The following is a 23,563-nucleotide window of genomic DNA, read 5'->3' as shown; positions in this document are numbered from 1 at the left end:
ATCTACGATGAATTATGGCGTGTGCGTATCAAGTGAGGATGGTGGAGAGTACTTCGGCATTCTGGACGACATTATTGAACTGGTCTACACTGGTCCCGAAAAAGAGTACAAGACTATTTTGTTTAAGTGTAGTTGTTTGATTGTGGTAGGGGAATGAACATACATGAACTGTACAAGCTTGTCGAAGTGAATCATACTAAGAAATACCCCAAGTATGATCCCTTTGTTTTATCTTACCAAGTGGATCAAGTGTATTACGCATCATACCCTAGCCTGAAACGGGATCGAGTTCAATGGTGGACTGTGTTTAAAACACAAGCAAGGTCAGTGGTGGATGCTCCGGTGGACTTAGAGTTTTTGCAGGCACCATCTCCACAATTACATTCAACGCTTTGCCCGCCGAATGATATTCCAGACTACGTCGTGGATGACGATGATGAAGATGATGACGTTGGTTTTATTGTCTCAAGCGATGAAGATGATGAATCTAGCATCAACTCTAGTGATAGTTTTGAGGATGATGATACCGATGTATTATTAGATGATAGTAGTGATGATTCCAGTAGTGATAGTAGTGATGACACTAATGAATAGGAGGATATGTTACTTTTCGATGCTCATTTTGGTTGTTTTTGTAAAACAGAAAATGGTCTTTTAATAAATCATTACTTTTACGCTGAAATTAGCTTATTTCATTGTATTACACTTGTAAATTTTAATATGATGTCAAGTTATTAATAACTATTTCAGGTGAACATGAGTAGCGGTACAGATAAAGGTGAACGGGCAATGGAGCCCGTCGACTCGGATGAGGACATGGCGGATGTGGATGCACATGATTTGGGTACAACTCAGGTATGTATGCTCTCTATATTGATTATATATTTAGTTGTGTTCAGCATTATTTCAGTCTTAGTCCAATCTCTACATTTATGCACCAATATTTCAAGGTTGTTCCTAATTAGCTTATTTTAATAATGATACTCAGGTGGATTCTTCCAGCTCACAACGAGATCAGACACAGGATCATTCTACGAGGCCAGTTTTAGACCCTACTGTGCTCTGGTACGTACATACATTCAATGAATTGGTTTTATATACTCCTAACTATTATGTGTTAACGAGTTTTATACAACTTTTTGAATGGTGTTCATCTAACCCTGTTGTTTAAATGTAGGTTTGACGACAACAAGGTGAGGAGTGCAGTATCCAGGGCGCTGACCGGGTACTACCGCGAGCCTTGGCGGAATTACGGAGAGGTGGATGAAGCAACGAAACAACACTGGTGGAGCCTATTCAGCGTAAGCTATTTTAAACTTAGTTAACACGTTTTAAGAAAATTGCTCGAAACGAAGTTGCGTATATGACTAACCAAATTCATCATTTGCAGAAAGATTTCACCTGGGCACCTGAGCTGACCGAGGATGTAAAGCAAACTTTTGAAAAGAAGTTTTCTACTCGGCTGCGTGACATGTTCTACACGGTCACGCACAAGATGAGAGGCGCTAAGCCAGGGTGGCTGAATGAGGACGTCCACAAGAAAATGATGGAAGTTGTTTTCAGTGATCCAACTTTCAAGGCGCGATTGGCCCAAAACAGGAAGAATAGGAGGGGCGGCTCAATGGAAAATCCGGTTGAAGCTACCCACTATCAAGGGTCGATATCTGCTATACAACATGTAAAACGGATGGTAAGTTTGTTGTAAAGGCATATAAAATAAAATAGAATTGTGTATTACTGTGTGTAAAGGTGCTTTAACATTGAATCTTAATCATTCTCTGCATGTTCAACCAAAGGCGGCGAAGAACAAAGGCCAGCTCCCGACAGCTCCTGAGCTGTTTTTGAAGACGCACTTCAAGGAAGTGCCCGGGAAAGGCAAAGTTCCAACCAACGCCAAAGCACAGCAAATTGCAGTAATAATTTCAATAACACTTTGGATATGTGATTCTGTGACTGTTTATGTGAATTCAATGCATGTACACCTAAAACTGCCTATAATAGACATGTTATGAGAAAGAAATGGTTCATTTGGTTAGATATGTAGGAAATAGGCAAGGAATAGGTCGCATGGGCCTCAGTTGGTCCTATTTCGGTCCAGTTCGTTCCCAAAACTTGATTCTATGACTGTTTATGTGAATTCAATGCATGTACACCTAAAACTGCCTATAATAGACATGTTATGAGAAAGAAATGGTTCATTTGGTTACATATGTAGGAAATAGGCAAGGAATAGGTCGCATAGGCCTCAGTTGGTCCTATTTTAGTCCAATTCGTTCCCAAAACTTGATTCTGTGATTGTTTATGTGAATTCAAGACATGTACACCTAAAACTACCTATAATAGACATGGTATGAGAAAGAAATGGTTCATTTGGTTAGAAATGTAGGAAATAGGCAAGGAATAGGTCGCATAGGCCTCAGTTGGTCCTATTTCGATCCAATTCGTTCCCAAAACTTGATTCTGTGATTGTTTATGTGTTTTCAATGCATGTACACCTAAAACTACCTATAATAGACATGTTATGAGAAAGAAATGGTTCATTTGGTTAGATATGTAGGAAATAGGCAAGGAATAGGTCGTATAGGCATTACTTGGTTCTATTTTGTTCAGAAAGCTGAATTTAACTTACATCTTTGTGCACCTTTTCAACTGTGTATCTTGTAGGACGCCTTCCAGAAGAGAGCCGAAGAAGCAAGCACCCAAGGGATTTAGAAGACTCCAAATGAGCTGTACTGGGAAACCGTAGGTGGTCGCAACAAGAAGGGTCGTGTGAAGGGACTTGGCGAAGGTTCTGAGCTGTATTATGCCAACAGGAAGGGTACATGTTCCAAGTCTTCCCAGCATTACACACCTTCCCTTCTTTCCCAGATGCAAGATCAGGTGGAGCAGAGGGTGAAGCAAAGGGTGCAAGCTAGGCTCAGTGAAATGGAACTCGAGATGGAGGCTCGATTGACGGAAATAGAAAGGAAAAACCAAGAGAGGTTTGAAGAGATGATGCGTCGATTCTCCAACACCGACCAATGTTCCAACATTCCGCATCAACCTCGAGACCCCGACCCGGATAGCGGCGGTGCAGAGCAAAGTACTCCGGCTGTAGCTTAGAATTTGTTTATATTGTATGTAGATGTATTTAGATTATGTTGTATAGTAGGACACTAGGACCCAATGTATACATTATTAAAAATTAATATATAAAAATATTTGGGTAATTAAATTATAAATTAAAATTTATTTTAAATTAGGTGCAGGATTTATAGGTTACGAAAGACTAATTACAATTAATTGTAAAATAAAACAGTATAATTCCGACGGAAGAAGCAAACTTTCCGACAGACAAATTCGTCGGAAGAGTTAAAATTCCGACGACAAATTCCGTCGGAAGAGTTATAATTCCGACGGAATATTCCGTCGGAAGGTTAACCCTTCCGACGGAAAATTTCGTCGGAAGAGTTAATCTTCCGACGGAATATTCCGTCGGAATAATATATGTTCCGACGGAAAGACTCGTCGGAAGGTTAACTGTTCCGACGAATTTATCCGGCGGAAAGTTACTGTTCCGACGACAATTTCCGAGGAACATTCCATCGGAACTTTCCGACGGACTGACGTTGAAAGTCAATTTCTTCTACGACGGGATGATTTTCGTCGGAAATTCCGTCAGAAATTGTTTTCTGACAGAATTTCCCTCGGAATATCCCAAATTTCCTACGAAGTGGTTTGCGACAGACCTGTTCCGACGGAATTCCGTCGGAAAGGCCGTTTCCGACGGAATTTTTCCCTTTTTCCGACGGAATATGTCCGTCGGAATTTGGCTCTTTTCTTGTAGTGTACATGGGGAGGCTGCTTTGTGCCTGCTGGTCCCCCGACCAGTTACCAGCGGACCCATATTGCTGCTGGTGATCAAACGGTTCGACCGTATTTCCTAAACGGCTTGAATCCCGCCTAACTGACGCATTCAAACGTCTAGATATTACGTGACGAGATCCCGAACCCTCAATCTACAGTAAATACGTACAAAATCAACAAAATCACAAACAAAAATAATATACACAACCCAAAAAAAAAACATTAAAAACATAAATAACCCTAAAACAAAAAACAATATAAATCACAAACAACAATAAAACACACAAACAACAAAAAAGAATCACAAACAAAAACAAATTACACAAACAAAAAATTACTCACAAAAATACAAAAATACAAAAATTGTAAATTGAGTGGAAATTAAAATTGCTCACAAAAATATCAGGAAGTTCCATGGGACATCCGGAAATTTCAGGTGGATGTCCCTGTTTTCCAGAAAAAAAAATTAAAAAAAAAACGACGTTTACCTGCTCGCCGCCGCCTCTACCGCCGCCACGACCGCCGTACGTCAGCCGAATCCGCCGCCCGTCAGCCATTGCAGTGATTTCGGATTGTTATTGTTGGTTTGTTGTTTTTTTGGGTTTTGATTTTCAAAATTTCACAAACTATTTCTTTTTCCAAAAATTAAAAAAACAAAATTTTGAATTCTGATTTTTAGAGAGAGAATAGGAATTTTAGAGAGAGAATTTTAGCGTCAAATGTGAAGTCCGTGAGTTTCGTGACTATTTATAAGCAAGGGGCAAATTAGGAAATTCATGTCCAAAAAGCGAGCGACGGGTGGTAAATTGCGAGCGACGAATAACAACACCCTTGGTAAATGGTAACTAAAGTAGTAGAGTTTCTTTTTGAGAGAAGTAGTAGAGTACATCTAAGTAGTAGAGTACATCTAAGTAAATGTTTAGTAATGTACTAATGTAGTTTACACTATCTATAGCTTCAGATATAGATTGGGAAAATTACCAGAGAGATGGTGAGCTGAGATTGCCTTGGGATCATTTATATAAGCCCTATAAGATATGGCTTTTTACTTCAAATTACAATTCTGCTAACTACATTTTGGCATAGTTTACTGTAACAAACAATATGTTGGCTTGCTGTGTAGTTTTAACTGAAGACGAGTCTTGTAGCTGACAAGATGTTTGGGCTTGGATCAGATGCTGTTGTGATCTGTATACATGATGCCTCAGTAAGTCAGTATTCTAACACACTATATAAAGCTGGTAATGAGTCTGTGTCTAACGTTTAGGCAATGACTGATACTAAAGCTAAAAGATGTGAAAGGGGATATTAGGACGGACTCAGTATTTTCCGTCTCCCTGACTTCTGCAGTCCTACTAGTTACTGTGATTTTGGGTTTAATGATCACAGTTTAGGAGCAGAAATTATCCATTATGTGCTTGATCCATGGCTATTTTGTTGCTCATTAGGTTTATGTTTTGAGTGTCAAGACTTTGAGAGCCATCCAAATGAGCAAAAATAGCCTTTGGTACGTATGGACTTGGAGCCATGGGTACATGATGGATCATTAATTATTGCACCGATGGCATAAAATTCAGAGTATTTTGATTTGTTCTATGAGTCATGCCTAGTTAGTTAAAATAACCAGGCAATGTAAGGTCCCGTTCTACACGGTTTAATAATTGTAAGGACTATGATGGGAAATGTAAGGTTCCATTCTACACGGTTAAATAATTGTAAGGACTATGAAGTCTATGATGGGCTCCATCACCTAGCTTACAGATCAATCACATCAGCTTTTTTTTATGGTCAAGTCTTCAGTGTTCTAAGGGGCTAGTTGCTCCAAGTATATGTAAGAGAAATGCAATGCTTAGTTTTTTTTTTTTTTTTTTTTTTCTTTTGTTTTTTGGGTTGTGGACGCAATTTAATTTAGGCTTCGCCGTCTCAAATAATGCCAATACTGTCAAAAACTTTGCCAATGTAGGGAAATATAGGTACCTAATCAATAGCAGTCCAATTTATTGATTCTACATTTCTACTCAGTCAACCCCATGCTTCTTTGTGATAAAAAAAGTAGCAGTCGACCTTTAAAACACGTACTCTCTGGGACTCTGGGTTACTTGACATACTTCCATCTTTATATTTTCTTATTCTCAAAATCTTAGAGAAAAATGTACATAGCATTGCATAAATTATATGTTTAATAGTATTAAAAAGAAATGGGTGCTCAACAGTTTATTACATTATTATTAGTGTTTATTTTGAATCTCAAAACCGTATGCTGTTCAAACTATCCATCACCCCCCTTTGAAAACACCAAATCGTCATTTAACTGCATGATAGAACAGGAGGAGTGCTCACCCTTGTTAGAAATAAACAAATCGTTAATCAAATGCATGACAGACACGGCCACTTGCGAGGCCTTAGCAGGCTATGTTACACAGAGTAACACTACACTGGGCGACATCCAATTCTTGTTTCAGGTCAAGAGCCTGACCTCCCTCTTGCTGACCAACTTCCTGCCTCCTTCTACCCCTCGTAATTTTCTGATTTACAGAGGTCAGACAGTAAGGATCCCCTTCCCTTGTCGCTGTAAAAACGGAACGGGCCTCTCTGATGGCCTTCCTGTCCACATTGTTACCAAGGCTGAGAGCGGTAAGGACCTAAACTATATATCAAAAACCCTTTTTAATAGTTTGACAACTGACCAACTAGTCAAGGATGTAAATCATCTCGAAGATAGCGATACGCTGATTGAGGGACAGAAGCTGTGGATTCCACTGCCATGCAGTTGCGACGATGAAGAGGGGCAAAAGGTGGTGCACTACGCACATGCACAACTACAAACAGGTATGCACAACTACAAGATAATTTGGAGTATACATAAATATAACAAGAGCTGTGTGTTCCACTCACAATAGAATCATACAATTCAAAATAATAACTTGTTACAGAATAACACAACATAATTGTACTTGAAGGGTCTTGTCTTTGCATTTGTCATACTGAAACTACTATGACGTCTATGAGTCTATGAGTACCGAGAATTGGAACTTGGTGATCTAAACTGAATTTAATGAATTATTTTTCAGAAAACACACTGCCAAACTAACCTCTCTTTTTGTTGTTTCTATTTTTGTGTTGCAATTCAGGTCATCCCTCCAATGGCCTTGCCACAAACACTGGTCAGATCGCTGCTAAATTTGGAATTAACTTGAGGACATTGCAGAAACTCAACAACTTAACTTCAAATGAACCAGTATACGGAAAAATCATTGATATTCCTCTTCAACCTCCGACTGCCCCTTCTCAAGGTATCGTTGTGTTCTCACTCAAAGTATGAATTTTCTGAACACGTAAAAGGTTACAAACTGGTCTATTGAGCCAACTATAGGTATGGTAATATATGTTTTAGTTGGGTCTAAACATTTGAACCCCACAGCAATTACTAAAAATGGTTTCTATATATTATGCACATCAAATGTTTTCTTTTCTTTTAATATTGTCATTCCTATCCTATCTACCTCTCTATTCATCATATGCATCTTTATCTTTCTCTCTCAATTTAACATACAAACAAATTTTGTCTAAGAGTTCATGTCAATGTCTTTGTTGCACATAACATGAAACAAAGATAGTTTAATTAAAAAAAATACAATGGATTATAGTTAATCCAACCCAAGTTTACCTAAATTTAGTTAAAAGTTACCCGACAAATAGGTAATGTAAAGTAAAGGAATTGTACCCTGGGTGTACCCAAAAGTTATTGGTAAAGGTCTGTTCCAAATTAGAAAGGTTAACGGATATACATTTCTTCTTAGTAATGTTTGGAGACTTGCTTATCACTCAAAATTTAAAAATTAGGATACCTCTTAGATATTTTGAAAGTGTTAAGTCACTATGGTGCTAAAAATTCAAGGTACTTCATCGCAATTTTTCTATGTTTACCACCGATATTGTAATTGTAATCATGCAGTAGTTGTAAGTACACACAAATTCTCAATGTTAACAGGTATTGTGTTCATTTCTCTACTCTTATTTTTCTGTTAGTTACCCTTGTTATTTTCTCAACAACAGTTGATGGAGCTGCCATGAAGAGTTTGGCTACTACACTCGGGCATCCTTTTGGTTGGTCAGGGGACAAGTTTTGCATGTGGCAGGGAGTAATATGTGATAACAATGGCTTTGTAAAATCTATCAGCTATCCCTCATCTAATCTAAGTGGTATTCTCCCTTCCAATCTAAGCTCCCTCTCTCAGCTCAGTGGAATCTTTCTCCAAGGCAATCAGCTCTCCGGGCCTCTCCCCTCCTTTAATAACCTCGCATTACTCCAAGAGATACACCTGGAATCCAACAATTTCACGTCTGTACCAAATGGTGCCTTTTCTGGCCTAAGCAGCCTCAGAATTCTGTCCTTGGAAGACAACCTGAGTCTCCGTCCTTGGGGCTTCCCTGCTGAGTTGGTTAGCTCTCCTAATTTGGTGGGTTATTTTGCTAGCAATGCCAATCTCATAGGACAGATACCAGATATCTTCAGCTCCCTCACCAGTTTGCAAAACTTGAGGCTGTCATGTAACAACTTGACAGGGTCACTCCCTTTTTCTTTTCATGGGAGTCGGATTCGTAACTTGAAGCTCGATAATCAGCACATGGGTTTATCTGGAACCCTTGATGTACTTGCATGGATGACCCGCTTACGTGAAGTCTGGCTACAAAAAAATTATTTTACTGGTACCATCCCTAACCTTTCTAATTGCACTCGTCTCTCTAATCTAAGACTGGACAACAATTTATTGACCGGTCCTATACCACCATCCTTAATATCCTTGTACTTAGTAAACATCTCATTGCATAGCAACAAGCTCCAAGGCCCGTTTCCATCTTATCCGAAACAATTGACAGGTGCTCTTGAGAACAATTCGTTCTGTAAGGATATTGCGGGGGAATGTGATCCATATGTATCGATATTACTAGAGGTTGCTGGAGCTTTGGGTTATCCCTTGAAGCTTGCTGAGGCTTGGCATGGTAATGATGTGTGTAACAAGTGGGAATTTGTGACTTGTGATGCCTCAAGGAATGTCACTGCAATTAATATATCCAGGCAAGGATTCAGTGGAAACATTTCCCAAGCACTTGTACAGTTGACATATCTGCGTCAATTGTACTTGAATGATAACAAATTGACTGGTACTATACCAGATAGTTTAACAACCTTGTCCCAGCTGACAGAAATTGATGTCTCTAATAATGATCTTAGAGGGCAAGTGCCAAGCTTCCGATCCTCGGTGACTGTTTTGACCAGTGGGAATAGGAATATTAAGCCTATTACAAGTACTACCAATGGGACAACTCCAAACACCACTGCTGCAAGTGATAGATCTTCTGGGAAGATGGCTAAGATTATACCTGGAGTACTTGTTCCCTCGATTGCTATTGTTGGATTGGGGATTCTTGTATACATATATAAAAAGAAAAGGCACGAGACAGAATCCAAAGAAGATCTAGAGCAATGGGGAAACTCCCAGCTGGCACCCGACTCTCAAACGAGGTTCACTTACAAAGCCTTGAAAATGGCTACAAACAATTTTGACATGCATAAGAAACTTGGAGGAGGTGGGTTGGGAACTGTATTTGAGGGAAGCTTAAGTGATGGATCCAAAGTTGCAGTTAAGCGTTTGGATTGTCTTGGGCAAGGAAGGAAGGAATTTCTGGCAGAGGTGCGTACTATGGGAAGCATACACCATCTCAACTTAGTGAAGTTACTTGGGTTTTGTGTTGAAAACTCGCATAGGCTTTTGGTGTATGAGTACATGAGCAAAGGGTCATTAGATAAATGGATCTTTGACATCAACTCAAGAGATAACTTCACTTGGGATACCAAGAAAAAGATCATTGTCCACATTGCCAAGGGGCTCGCTTATTTACATGAGGAGTGCCACAAGAAGATTGTACATCTAGATGTAAAACCCCAAAACGTGCTTCTAGATGATGAGTTCAATGCCAAAATATCAGATTTTGGTCTAGCGAAGCTGATTGATAGAGATCAAAATTACGTAATGACTCAAATGAGAGGAACTCGAGGGTACCTGGCTCCTGAATGGTTAGGAAGGAAGATTACAGAGAAAGCAGATGTCTACAGCTATGGAGTTGTGGTGTTAGAAGTAATTTTCGGGAGGAAGAACTTGGACTGCTCACACCCTGAAGAAAGCACTCTAATAATGCAGGTGAAAAAGAAAGAAGAGGAGAGTCAGCTACTCGATCTGCTTGATACATGCAGCGAGGATATGCTTGACAACTATGAAGATATAGAGAAGACCATAAGTCTTGCAATCCGGTGTTTGCACAGTGAACCAGCAGGGCGGCCTCCCATGTCAATGGTGGTGAAAATTTTAGAGGGTGTAACGATCCTCGAGGATATTGATAACTATTCTTTGACAAGCCCGTTGATGACAGAAATTTCTGACTCTGTTCTATCAGGTCCAAGATGAGGTAGGCACTTGCCTAAATGTGTATCTTCCTTTTGACAGCCTCTTGTCTAATGTTTATGCTTGATTTAAGTGTATGATGAGATTCTGTTAGTAGTGCCTAAAAATTTCCCAAAAAAAAATTGTAGGCATTTTTTAGAACTTTGATGAATATTAGGACTTTTAGTAGGCTATGGGAATAATGCATAATGTAGTTCAATTATAAAATTACTCTTAATATAAGGTGTTGACTCCAGTTTCTATAATGAATTTTGTTAGCTTGAAATGTATTTTGTCTTTTTTAAAATTTCAAGAATCTTATATTTATGAATTTCAGACTATATATACTGTAAATTTGACTAATTTCCACTTTTTCAATCAAGTTCTTTGGTTGAAAAGGGAAACAATTTCATAATTTCTAAAAATAGTCGAATTTCATAGTGTTGGTCATATATATATTCGAACAGTTTCCGTTGATGTCCATAAGAATATTGAGCTCTACATGAACAAAGAGAATGGTAGAATCCAAGATGAAGCAACCAAAACTGAGATTCTCATAAAGACGGTAACACAAACTGTCGAGAATTTACAGTAGCACCATGAATTATCGTGTAGAATCAGAAGATGCTCAAGAGGACTACAATTTCTAACCCCGGCGAACTGAAGCTGTTAGTCAGTGTAGCAAAGGACATTATATGGGAGTATATTTGCCATAAAAAACTACTGCTAACTAGAAGGGGCAAACAGACCCAATTTGGTTCGGCTTAATTGAGTACGAATCTTCGAATCATCGTATTTGGGTGATTTGATGAGCTATTTGGTTCTGTTTGGGTCTAAGTTTGAGTCAACTTGGGATTCAGTGATAGTTGAATATTTATTGAAAATTTTTGGTTTTGAGTGTGGGTAATCGGGTGCGTTTAGCTATGCCAATTAACCATGGAAGGTAATTTTCTATGTGTGGTTTTACTTTGTGTATGGTACAGTTTAAGTTATTTATTTGCCCATGAGCGCATGAGCAAAAAATAGCCTTGATTCAGATAGAATTGGTTGTACGTTAAAGATACTATGGTATGTGTGTGTGTGTGTGTGAGAGAGAGAGAGATATCTCGTTAGTAGGAAGAGTATAAGATATCATTAGACAACGAAGTCATTTCAACGTGGTTGGTATACATAGATATCATAAGACTCGTTAATCATTACTAGTCCGGTGGTTATGTAAACTATAAAGGAAGCAATTGACCATGTCTAAGTCCAACCAATATACTGTATATGAGGTAAGCGAATTGACCCTGTCTAAATTATTTCAGCTGATCAAATCTCCTGTAATAATATTAGCTGAAAATTTATAACTACTAAACTAATGATAAAAGCTTGAATTACTATAAAAATTTGTAAGATGGATGTTCCTGAGTACTTCCTACCATTCTTTCTGATTTTTTATTGCTTCATTGAGTTCAGTCGCTGCATGGCGGTTAGATGATCCTTCCTAGCTCCAAGCTGGTCAGGTCATTGATGTCCCTTCTTCTGCAGGTAATTCTTTCAGTTTCCACTTTCCCTCTCTTGATAATTAAAGAAGACTGATGTTGGTCACCATTTTATCTGTATGTTTTGCTCTTGCAGGGCGTTCATTTTTATCTTAGATGGAAGATGTGACAGTTTCGAGCAGAGTAACCTTTGAGTTTATTAACCTCGTATCACCGGTCTCTGCACCAGCACCAAGCCCTTTTATACCAAAACATGTCCCTAAAGTCCGAGTACCCCTACATCTACTGATAGCAATCATTGTAGTTCCTGTTATATTCATATTATTGTGGATACATATAAGAATGTACAGAAAGAGGCAGCATCGATCAGAGGATAGGGTAGATTTAGAGTGATCAGAGGATCCTTTGTTTCTACTACCCAACTCCCCTATGAGATTCACGTATGAAGTTTTGAGGACTGCAACTGACAATTTCAACACGGAAAGAAAACTTGGACATGGTGGCTGTGGTTCGGTTTTTAAAGGCATGTTAAGTGATGGAACCAAGATTGCAGTGAAACGTTTGGATCACATAGGCCACGGAAGAAGAGAGTTTGCGGCTGAGGTGAGGACTATAGGAAACATACACCATGTTAATTTGGTAAAGCTATTTGGGTTTTGTGCTGAAGACACGCATAGACTTCTGATATATGAGTACATCAGCAATGGATCGTTGGATAAGTGGATATTCCATAGTAATCTAGAAACAAACCTTGGATGGGATACTAGGAAAAAGATTATTCTGCACATTGCTAGAGGACTCGCGTATTTGCATGAGGGCTGTCATAAGCGAATAGCTCATCTAGATGTGAAGCCCCAACATGTCCTCCTAGATGATAAATTCAATGCTAGATCGTCAGATTTTGGCCTCGCGACATTAATTGACAGGGATGAAAGTTTTGTAATGACCCAAATGAGGGGAACTCCGGGATACCTTGCACGTGAATGGTTAGGTGGCAGGATAACAGAGAAAGCTGACGTGTATAGCTATGGTATTGGAAGTTATATTCAGGAGGAAAAACTTAATCTATTCACTCGCAGAAGAGGATGACAGTCTACTAACCGATATGGTAATACAGAAGGCTGAGGCCGAGCAATTATCTGACCTGCTTGACATGTGCAGTGAAAGTCTAACTGGCTAATACAAGAGGGGGGGGTGAATTGTATTTGAGGTGAAATCTAAAAACTTTTTGCGGAATTTAACTAAATGAAATAGTGACGAGAGAAGATATAGGCTTTTCTAAATTTCCACTAAGTAATCAAACTCTTTACAAGTGAAGATTCAAACCCGTTAACAAGTTCCACAAATTAGGAACTTGTTCCCAACTCTCACAGAAGACTTCAGCAACGAAGCTTCCTTGACCTCACTTTACAAACTCACAATCCCAACCCCTAAGTACTTGAATACAATCTGTGATTACAAATACCTATTGCACTCAAGAATATATGAAGGAAAATAACTCTCTTTATGTTATTAGATGGCTACTGGAATTTTTATGCTCAAGAGTTATGTTTTACTGAGATAGTTTGCATGAGTATTTATAGAGAAGGCTTAGTCATTAACCTCCACCATAATCACGTCCACATGTCAACAACCCACTAACAACTTGTGGAGTTATCTTGACAGATTGTGATCATGAAGAGGTTTCCTAGCCTTATCTAATTAAACCACTATCCTAACAACTTGATAACCATTAGCCGTATAAAAGATTTTCTCACAGAAAAACCACTTGCTAACTTTATCAAATATTTATTTAAAAGATTATCAAAAGTTTGTTTAAAAAGATTTTATTTGAAAAGATAAATTTATTATTTATTAAAACAACTAGATAATTATCTTCGATAATTATCTTTATTAAAACTTTTACAAATTATCTTTTCTTTAAGAAATTATCTTTTAAAACTAACTTTTATTCCAGTAGTCTTTAACATAAGTCATTGAGTTCCTTTCCGACTTTATATTATTGAGTGCTCACAATTAAAACTAGAACGTGAGATTTGCACGAGGCTTTTTAAAGAATGCTACTCCGCATCCAAGTTCCTACTCCGGAACGAACTTTGCTTGAACCCTTTATTCACCAAAGACTCAAAACATTCATTAGTCGAGTTTGTCAATTTGTCCATCAAAATCAAAAGGCTCAACAAATTCCCCCTTTTTGATGATGACAAACATTGACAAACTTAAGTAAATAAAATCATCCAGGCATGCAACAGAAATTTAAAGTAAGACATGAAAACAAAAAAAACAGAGTAATTAAAGAACTTAAAAAAAAGCTAAAAAGTATTTATTTTAAAAAGACTGAGCAAAAGAGAAAAAATTAACAAAGACTTTAAAATCTTAGAAAAAGTTTAAAAACTTAGATTACTAGGACTTTATTAACTTAGAAAAGTTTGTACCTTCGATGTGTGAGTTCCTTGGTAAACACTTTAGCCGCCATGAAGTTTGTCTTTTCCCCCTTTTGGCATTATCAAAAGATTGAAAAAAAACATTTTGCTATACTCCCACTAGACTACGTAGGGAATAGTGAGCTCAAATAATGCAAGGCAAAAATAAGTTAGGTACTAAATCATCAGCAACCTCACACAATCATATGAAAAATACGAGCCAAGTTCCGATTTAGGAAATAGAAGAGGAACATAGAGAATGTAGCAAAGGATAAAGGCGTACAAACCAAAGTTCAGAGAGATTAAACAAGACCAAAATAAAATTGTTCAACATATGAAATTAGAATAAGTGCAATCAAGGATTTAAAAGGCTGCATTGGTAGGATCAAGGGTTGGATTTGTGGGATCAATAGAGTCTTCCTCGACTTCCTCAAAGGCTACTCTGTTGATAGTTTCCAAGATCTCCTTGTTGCCTTCACTAAACTTGCCTTCAGCCTGTGCAAGCTTTGCCTCTACGCCTGCAAATCCGGTTGCTTGAGAATCTGCCAGAGCCTGCACCTGGCCTTTAAGAGAAAGCAGTTCCGAGGCCATTTCCTCCAGTTTCTTGCTCACCAGAGTAGTCAACTTCTCCATATCTGCTTGAACCTGTTGAAAATCATAAACAGACACACGAGTTCCAGAGAAAGCAGCAAAGCCAGTAGGCTGAAATGGAGGAGGAGAAGGTGAATGAGAAGGCTGCCTAGTAGGTGAGACAGGAATAGAAGAGGGTTCAGTGGAAGAGGGAACTTGGGTAGGTTTGAAGGTGGAATCAGATTTGTCTGAGGAGCTGATGGTTTCTACAGTCACAGGGTGTGTAGTAGAAAGGGCAGGCTTGACCACATTCCTCTTACTCCTTCTAAGGCCCCCTGTAAACACAGGAATGACAGGTGGTCCAGCTGTGCTCTCAGAGTCTGTGGTATGTTCCCTCTCACTTTGATCAGTTCCCTGCCCCTCATGTAAGTCAGATTTTCGAGCTTCCCCCTCAGAAACTTCCATATGTTCCCCCTCAGAATCTTCCTGTTTTTCTCCTTGCACATCTCCCTCAAGTATTTTTTCTTTGTTTTTCTCTCCGTTAGAACTTTTTTCTTCTTCCTTATCTCCCTCAGAATCACTGGAGGTGGTAGCACCCTCACTAGCCTCCTCACTACCCTGGTCACTGCTTGCATCACATTCTTCCTTAGCTTCTTTCCCTTTCCCTTTCTTTTTCTCCCCTCCTTTCCGAGGCACAAAACATACTTTGCCATTTGTAAGCCTAAGACTCAGTCTAAGTAATGATTGTTCAGAGAGGATATTATCGGGTTTGAGATATGTTGGGGATTCACATTCAACATCAATACCAAAAGATTTGAACAACACAGTAAGGAAAGAGCCATATGGAATTGTGGTCTTTTGAGCATAAAAATTCAAGTGTTCAATCATTAGAGCAGGGAAATTAATCTGTATTTTGCATGCAAGACAGAATATGAGGGAGGCATCCAAGAGTGATACGGTACTCCGTTTTTGTAAACGGGGTACTATACCCTTCCAGGTGAAGGTAAACAGTAGCTTATGAAGGGGTGTTAGGGCATGATGGTGAGTAGTTTTCACTTTCGGATTTCCTCCAATAAATTGAAGGATTTTGCATTCATCATTATGGCCAATGTTTACAGATTGTTTGTGCTTCAAATAAGAACAATAGCCTTTAACAGGAACTTGAAATAGATTTCCAAGATAATTGGCATCAAACGAAATTGGAATATCATTAACTACGGCCGAGCACACACCATTATCACATTGAAAGGTATTTTTGAACTCATAAATAAATTTAGGATAAACAGGGTAATGAGAACAATTCTGGAACAAGTGAGTCCATTTTTGATAATCAATTAAAGAAGTAAATTCAGTGAACTTACTCGCCACACACCAATCATAGTTGATGTGATATCCGAGAGTGTAATTCCATGATGGGAATTTGGTGGTTGCGCGCCGTTTCCTGTCGCCGCCCTTCACAGCCTTAGCCTTCCTCTTTGGCTGAGCAGATGGATGCACCACCGCAATTGGCACCGGTTGTGGAGACCCCGTGTTTGAGGAGGGTTTGAATGGTGGTGATCGGGTTTTTGGGGTGGTGTTTCGGTTGGTTTTCATGGTGTTGAAGGTAAAATGAAGGGAAGGAGAAGATGAATAGTGTGAATAGGAAGGAGAGAGAGTGAGGCCGGTTATGGGAGTGTATGGGGAATTTAATTGATTTGATAGGTGAAGGTGGAGTGAAAAGAAGAAAAAGAGTTTAATGGGGAGGAGTGAGAAAGAAAAGTGACGGTTTAAACTGTGAGGTAGTGGGGTAGTTTTAGAGGTAGTAGGATTTAATTTGGTGAAATAATTGCACTCATCTAATTCAATGTTGATAAAATAAAATCGTAAGTTAAGAAGTTGATATACATGCTTCTTATCTTACGTAGCAAATAAGATCTTTTTGTATTTTTGAATTCTATGAGGAATAGAAAAATTCATCATGAAAAAATAAGGAAGGAAAAAGATAAGAATAAAAAATAAGATAGAAATAAAAGATAAGAAAGAAAATAACAAGAAGAAAAATAAAAAAAACGAAAAAGATAAATGAGAGCAGATTGATTGTAAATTATGATGATAATTTACGTGATCATGATACAGAGAGTAAAGAATGATGAAAAAGGAACTTGAAACAACATGGCTCAATACTTTTAACATATTAAAAGTATGTATAAGTGACTTTTCAATACTTCACAAATCTTTCCCCTGGGTAATTTCAGCTGTGTTATTCACACAAGATTGAGCGTAGCATTGTTAGTTACATCCGATTTTACCTTAGGGGTTCCAAACAAAAATCACTTGAGCCGTAGCATCCCCAATTCCACACGCATCTTTTCAAACTTGTCTCTGCTTAAAGGCTTAGTTAAAATGTCAGCAATTTGAAATTCAGTAGAAATAAAATCTAGCTTAATTAAGCCCTTTTCAACATTATCTTTCAAAAAGTGATGCCTTATATGTATATGCTTAACTTTAGAGTGTTGTACTGGATCTTTAGAAATGCAAATGGCACTTGTGTTATCACAATGAATAGGAACGCACTCTAAAATAATGCCATAGTCACGCAACTGTTGTTTTATCCATAGCAATTGAGAGCAACATGCAGCAGCAGCCACATATTCTGCTTCGGCAGTGGATAGAGCAACAGTGTTTTGTTTCTTGGAACTCCAAGAAACCATGCAAGAGCCTAAGAATTGGACTATACCTGATGTGCTTTTACGATTGACCAAATCTCCTGCATAGTCAGCATCAGCATATCCTTTTAGGTCAAACGAGTCACTTTTTGGATAAAACAGACACAAGTCTTCCGTCCCTTTCAAGTATCGTAGAATTCTTTTGACGGCTGTTAGATGCGATTCCTTTGGATCCGATTGAAATCTAGCACAAAGACCTACACTAAACGAAATGTCAGGTCTGCTGGCAGTTAAATATAACAAGGAACCAATCATACCTCTGTATTTTGTTTGATCCACACGAGTTCCCTTGGGGTCTTGGTCCAACCTTGTGGTTGTTCCCATGGGAGTGTGGTTTATCTTTGTGCTTTCCATACCGTATTTTTTTAATAACTCCTTCACATATTTCTGCTGATGGATCATTATTCCTTCGTTAGTTTGCTTAATTTGGAGCCCAAGGAAGAAGTTGAGTTCCCCCATCATGCTCATCTCAAACTCACTGCTCATTAAATCAGCAAAGTACTTGCACAAGGATTCATTAGTTGCACCAAAAATAATATCATCAACATAAATTTGTACAATTAATAAATGAGTTCCTTTTGATTTTAAGAACAAAGTTTTGTCAACTTTTCCTCTTTTAAAATCATTTTGTAAAAGGAATTTTGAAAGTCTTTCATACCATGCTCTTGGAGCTTGTTTTAATCCATACAGTGCTTTATCAAGTTTAAAAATATGGTTAGGAAAGTTTGGATCCTCAAATCCAGGTGGTTGTTCAACATAGACGTCTTCCTTTAAAAAACCATTTAAAAAAGCACATTTGACGTCCATTTGATAAAGTTTAAAACCCATAAATGCAGCAAATGCAATTAAAATACGAATTGCTTCTAATCTAGCTACAGGAGCAAAAGTCTCCTCAAAATCGATACCTTCCTGCTGATTGTAGCCTTTAACAACTAATCTTGCCTTGTTCCTTACAATTGTGCCATGTTCATCTAGCTTATTCCTGTATACCCATTTGAGACCAATAACCTTTTGATTTGTTGGTTTGGGTTCAAGGTGCCACACTTTGTTTCTTTCGAATTCATTTAATTCCTCTTGCATGGCAACAATCCAATCAGCATCTTCCAAGGCTTCTTTGTGATTTCGAGGTTCCAGTGTTGATAAGAAGGCGTTGAATGCACAGAAGTTTCTCAGTTGGGATCTCGTCTAAGTTCCCTTGCTTAGGTCACTTATAATTTTATCCAGGGGGTGTGACCTTTGATGTTTCCATGGCTTTGGTTGGAATGATTGAGCTGGTATAAAAGTGTTATTTTGAGTTGCTCTTTCTTCCATTTCTTCATGGTGTTCTGCTTCTGCATTTGCTTCGCCTTCTGTATTTTCTGTTTCTTCTGTATTTTGATCAGAGGCTTCAGTATTATTTGGAACTTCAGTAGGTTCCTTATTAGTATTTTCAGTAATTCGAACATGCTGCTTTCTGGGAATTAATTCTTCATCTTGGTCTGTTGAACGAGTGAGACCAATTTCAAAATCTCCATCTTCATATTCCTGTATACAACCATAATTATTAGTTTCATCAAAAATCACATGTATACTTTCTTCTACACACATAGTCCTCTTATTGTAAACTCTATAAGCTTTACTATTAGATGCATATCCTAAAAAGACTGCTTCATCACTCCTTTCATCAAATTTTCCAAGATTTCTTTTATCATTATTGTGAACAAAACATTTGCATCCAAAAGCTCTTAAATGAGCAATATTAGGTTTTCTCCCTTTTAACAGTTCATAAGGTGTCTTGTCCAACATTGGTCTGAGCATGGCTCGGTTGACGATATAGCATGCTGTGTTGACGGCTTCTGCCCAAAAATTTCTTGGAAGCCCACTTGCTATTAGCATTGTTCTTGCCATGTCTTCCAATGTTCGGTTCTTCCTCTCAACCACACCATTTTGTTGTGGTGTTCTTGGCGCTGAGAAATTGTGACTTATTCCCTGTTCTCTGCAAAATTCATCAAACTTGGAATTTTCGAATTCCGTACCATGGTCAGTTCTCATATGAATAAGTTGATTACCTATTGATTTTTGTGTCTTTTTCAAGAAAGTCATAAACATATCAAAAGTTTCATCTTTACTATGTAAGAATATGACCCATGTAAATCTAGAATAATCATCCACAAGAACTAAGACATATCTTTTTCCACTTCTACTTTGAATTCTAACGGGGCCACACAAATCCATATGAATGAGTTCCAATGGTTTTGTGGTGCTTACCATTTTCTTTGATTTAAATGATGATCGAACATGCTTTCCTTTGATGCAGGCTTCACAAATTTTGTCATTTAGGAATTTGATAGAAGGTAATCCGATTACCAAGTCCTTTGACCTTAATTTGTCAAGCAATGAAAGACTAGCATGTCCAAAACGTTTATGCCATAGAAGTGGATCATCCTCAATAACACTTAAACAAGATAGATTGTATTTTGGAACTTTGTTAAGGTCCACGGTATATGTGTTCCCTTTACGAGTTCCTTCCAAAACGATTTTACCAGTGTTATTGTTGATGATTTTGCATTTTTCAGAAGAAAAGCTTACAAAGTTTCCTTTATCACAAAACTGAGAAATACTAAGTAGATTATGCTTCAAACCCTCGACTAAAAATACATTGTCAATTGCATGGGAACTTGACCTTCCTACTTTGCCAACAGCAACAATGTTGCCTTTCTTATTGTCTCCAAAGGTCACTGTTCCCCCTGTATAGGCCGTCAGTGAGAGAAATCTGGATTCATCTCCTGTCATGTGCTTAGAACAACCGCTATCGAGGTACCACTGGTTGTTCCCCCTCACTTCGACCTGCAAAAGAAATTAAGAGTTAGTAGTAGGAACCCTTTCATTCATGGGTTCCTGTGTTGACACATTTAAATCAGATTTCTTCTGCCAAACATAATTCACATTCTTATTGTACAGATTTGCTTTCTTAGTACATTCTTCACTGCGATGTTCCTTTTTACCACAGAAAGAACAAACGGTCTCACTAGGTAAGTTCACATATTTCTTTTTCTTTCCAGTGGACTTCTTCTTATGAACATAGCCTAGACCTTCTGTTCTTTTTGTCTGAGCTTCCTTTACCCACTTGGGAACACCCGTGCTTGCTGTATTTTTACTTTTTCTTGCAATTTCTAGGTCCTTTTCTAGTTTCTCATTTTTATCATTGGTTTCCTTTATCTCTTTCTTAACATGCTCTAGTTCATTATTAAACATGATTAAAGGAACTTCAGTAGACCTGCAAGAATCAATGTTAGTACACAACATTTTATATTGAGTCAATTCAATATTCAGCATGATATTCTCACTCTTGACTCTTTCAAGGGATTCTTTTAGCATAATATTTTTATCTAACAATTCAAAGAATCTGCCTTGAACATCATTTCTTAAGCTATTCAGATACTTAACATGATCTCTACAAATTCCAGTTGCCTTTTCGGCTTGCCTTAGTTTTGCACATAATTCTTTATATTCATCTAAGGTTTCTAACAATAAAGAGATTAATTTATCCTTTGAGAGAGATTTCAAATAATTAGGTTGAATGACTACCTCATCATCATGCTTTGCCATTAGACAGAGATTGGCTACTTCATCGTCTGTGTGTTCCTGTTCCTCTTCTTCGGAACTTGATTCTCCCCACGTGGAAATCATTGCTTTCCTGAAATTTGTTTTAGAAAAGTTAGGCTTGGAATTTCTGCTTTGATCAGCTTCTTTTCCCTTGCCTTTCTCAGATTCCCATAATGGACACTCTTTGATGAAGTGGTTGGTGCTTCCACATTTGTGACAAGAAGACTTGGCTTTGGGTTCCTGATTTCTTTTACTGTATCCTTTCTTCTTGTCTAAAAACTTGTTGTTACGGTAGAATTTTTTCAGCCTTCTCACCAACATTGCAGCTTCTTCTTCATCGATGTCAGACTTCTCTTCGGATTCTTCATTAGCTCTTAATGCTAGCCCTTGACTTTTGACAGTCTCCTGAGTCCGATTGTTCGACTGGATCTCGTGAGTAATGAGGGAACCCGCAAGATGTTCCAGATTGAACTTGGTGAAGTCTTTTGATTCCTGCACCGCTGCAACCTTTGCTCTCCATCTGTCATTGTCTGGAAGACTTCTTAAGACTTTTCTGACCTGCTCATCTATAGGAATTATCTTGCCAAGACACGTTAGTTCGTTAGTAATACCTTTAAATCGAGTAAACATGTCTTTAATGGATTCTTTGTTTCCCATTTCAAAGCGCTCATACTGAGACAAAAGAATGTCTATTTTGGAACGTTTAACATCTGACGTTCCTTCATGTGTAACTTCCAGAAGATCCCAAATTTCCTTTGCGGACTTGCACCCTTTGACACGAGTATGTTCATCGGGTCCAAGTCCCCAAATTAAAAACTTTTTGGCAGTAGCATTCATTTCAAGTTTTTCAAAATCAGTTTTTTCATACTCATCCATAGGTTTAGGGATTACCTCATTATTAGCATTCGTTTTCGTAATTTCGTAATCTCCTACTTGTATAATTCGCCATACCTGATAATTCTCTGCTTGGATAAAGATTTCCATCTTATCCTTCCAATAAGGATAAAATTTGCCGTTGAAGTATGGAGGCCTTTGAATGGATGTACTCCCGAATTCCTTTTCCTCTGTGTAAGCCATTTTCCAGGAACTTACTCAACAGGGTTGCCTGCGTGTTCTGAGTTCCTGCTCTGATACCAACTGAAAGTCTAACTGGCTAATACAAGAGGGGGGGTGAATTGTATTTGAGGTGAAATCTAAAAACTTTTTGCGGAATTTAACTAAATGAAATAGTGACGAGAGAAGATATAGGCTTTTCTAAATTTCCACTAAGTAATCAAACTCTTTACAAGTGAAGATTCAAACCCGTTAACAAGTTCCACAAATTAGGAACTTGTTCCCAACTCTCACAGAAGACTTCAGCAACGAAGCTTCCTTGACCTCACTTTACAAACTCACAATCCCAACCCCTAAGTACTTGAATACAATCTGTGATTACAAATACCTATTGCACTCAAGAATATATGAAGGAAAATAACTCTCTTTATGTTATTAGATGGCTACTGGAATTTTTATGCTCAAGAGTTATGTTTTACTGAGATAGTTTGCATGAGTATTTATAGAGAAGGCTTAGTCATTAACCTCCACCATAATCACGTCCACATGTCAACAACCCACTAACAACTTGTGGAGTTATCTTGACAGATTGTGATCATGAAGAGGTTTCCTAGCCTTATCTAATTAAACCACTATCCTAACAACTTGATAACCATTAGCCGTATAAAAGATTTTCTCACAGAAAAACCACTTGCTAACTTTATCAAATATTTATTTAAAAGATTATCAAAAGTTTGTTTAAAAAGATTTTATTTGAAAAGATAAATTTATTATTTATTAAAACAACTAGATAATTATCTTCGATAATTATCTTTATTAAAACTTTTACAAATTATCTTTTCTTTAAGAAATTATCTTTTAAAACTAACTTTTATTCCAGTAGTCTTTAACATAAGTCATTGAGTTCCTTTCCGACTTTATATTATTGAGTGCTCACAATTAAAACTCGAACGTGAGATTTGCACGAGGCTTTTTAAAGAATGCTACTCCGCATCCAAGTTCCTACTCCGGAACGAACTTTGCTTGAACCCTTTATTCACCAAAGACTCAAAACATTCATTAGTCGAGTTTGTCAATTTGTCCATCAAAATCAAAAGGCTCAACATGCAGTCATATGCAGCAAAATGGTGAAGAAGCAGAGCAGATAATGAAACTAGCATTATGGTGCATGCACACTGATGCAGCAAGAAGGCCTACCATGTCTACTGTGGTAAAAATCTTAGAGGATTCGCCGACTGTAGAGCTTATCAGTAATTATTGCTACACTTCCCCAACAATGATCGAGAGGCAAGGGACTGATTCAAAGTCACCACTAACAGCATCTGTTCTCTCTGGACCTCGATAAGTAAGTCTGTCCCTACTGTTAAGTTTGTTTGCCTTTGTGACTATCTATTTTCTAAATATCAATGCATCAATATTCTGTAATAAAAACTCATGTATTTATCTTACATCAG

At 37.9% G+C, this 23,563-nt stretch overlaps 1 protein-coding gene and 1 pseudogene across 1 annotated transcript; both read left to right on the top strand.

The window, feature by feature from the left end:
* Nucleotides 1–756: 756 nt before the first annotated feature.
* On the top strand, nucleotides 757–10,535 carry LOC110711585 (receptor-like kinase TMK4). The gene is made up of 13 exons (XM_021889992.1): nucleotides 757–855; nucleotides 989–1,065; nucleotides 1,178–1,301; nucleotides 1,391–1,690; nucleotides 1,797–1,976; nucleotides 2,611–2,653; nucleotides 2,747–3,082; nucleotides 4,802–4,837; nucleotides 4,995–5,053; nucleotides 6,309–6,675; nucleotides 6,978–7,139; nucleotides 7,690–7,744; nucleotides 7,838–10,535. The coding sequence occupies exons 1-13, from the start codon at nucleotides 757–759 to the stop codon at nucleotides 10,311–10,313; spliced, it is 4,314 nt and encodes a 1,437-aa protein (XP_021745684.1). The 3' UTR covers nucleotides 10,314–10,535.
* Nucleotides 10,536–11,225: 690 nt separating this feature from the next.
* Nucleotides 11,226–23,543, top strand: LOC110711584 (annotated as a pseudogene).
* Nucleotides 23,544–23,563: the final 20 nt, after the last annotated feature.

This window comes from Chenopodium quinoa, unplaced genomic scaffold (genome assembly GCF_001683475.1).
Source record: "Chenopodium quinoa cultivar QQ74 unplaced genomic scaffold, ASM168347v1, whole genome shotgun sequence".
In the NCBI taxonomy this organism is placed as follows: Eukaryota; Viridiplantae; Streptophyta; class Magnoliopsida; order Caryophyllales; family Amaranthaceae; genus Chenopodium; species Chenopodium quinoa.
The sequence above is the reverse complement of the archived record's forward strand: the minus strand, read 5'-3'. Positions and strand labels throughout refer to the sequence as shown.

Excerpts from the sequence above, each read along its gene's own strand:
- LOC110711585 (XM_021889992.1), top strand. The coding sequence starts at position 757 with ATGAGTAGCGGTACAGATAAAGGTGAACGGGCAATGGAGCCCGTCGAC. Across the intron at positions 1,691-1,796 it reads TACAACATGTAAAACGGATG|GCGGCGAAGAACAAAGGCCA; the intron begins GTAAGTTTGTTG and ends GTTCAACCAAAG. Across the intron at positions 2,654-2,746 it reads TTGTGCACCTTTTCAACTGT|GTGGTCGCAACAAGAAGGGT; the intron begins GTATCTTGTAGG and ends GGGAAACCGTAG.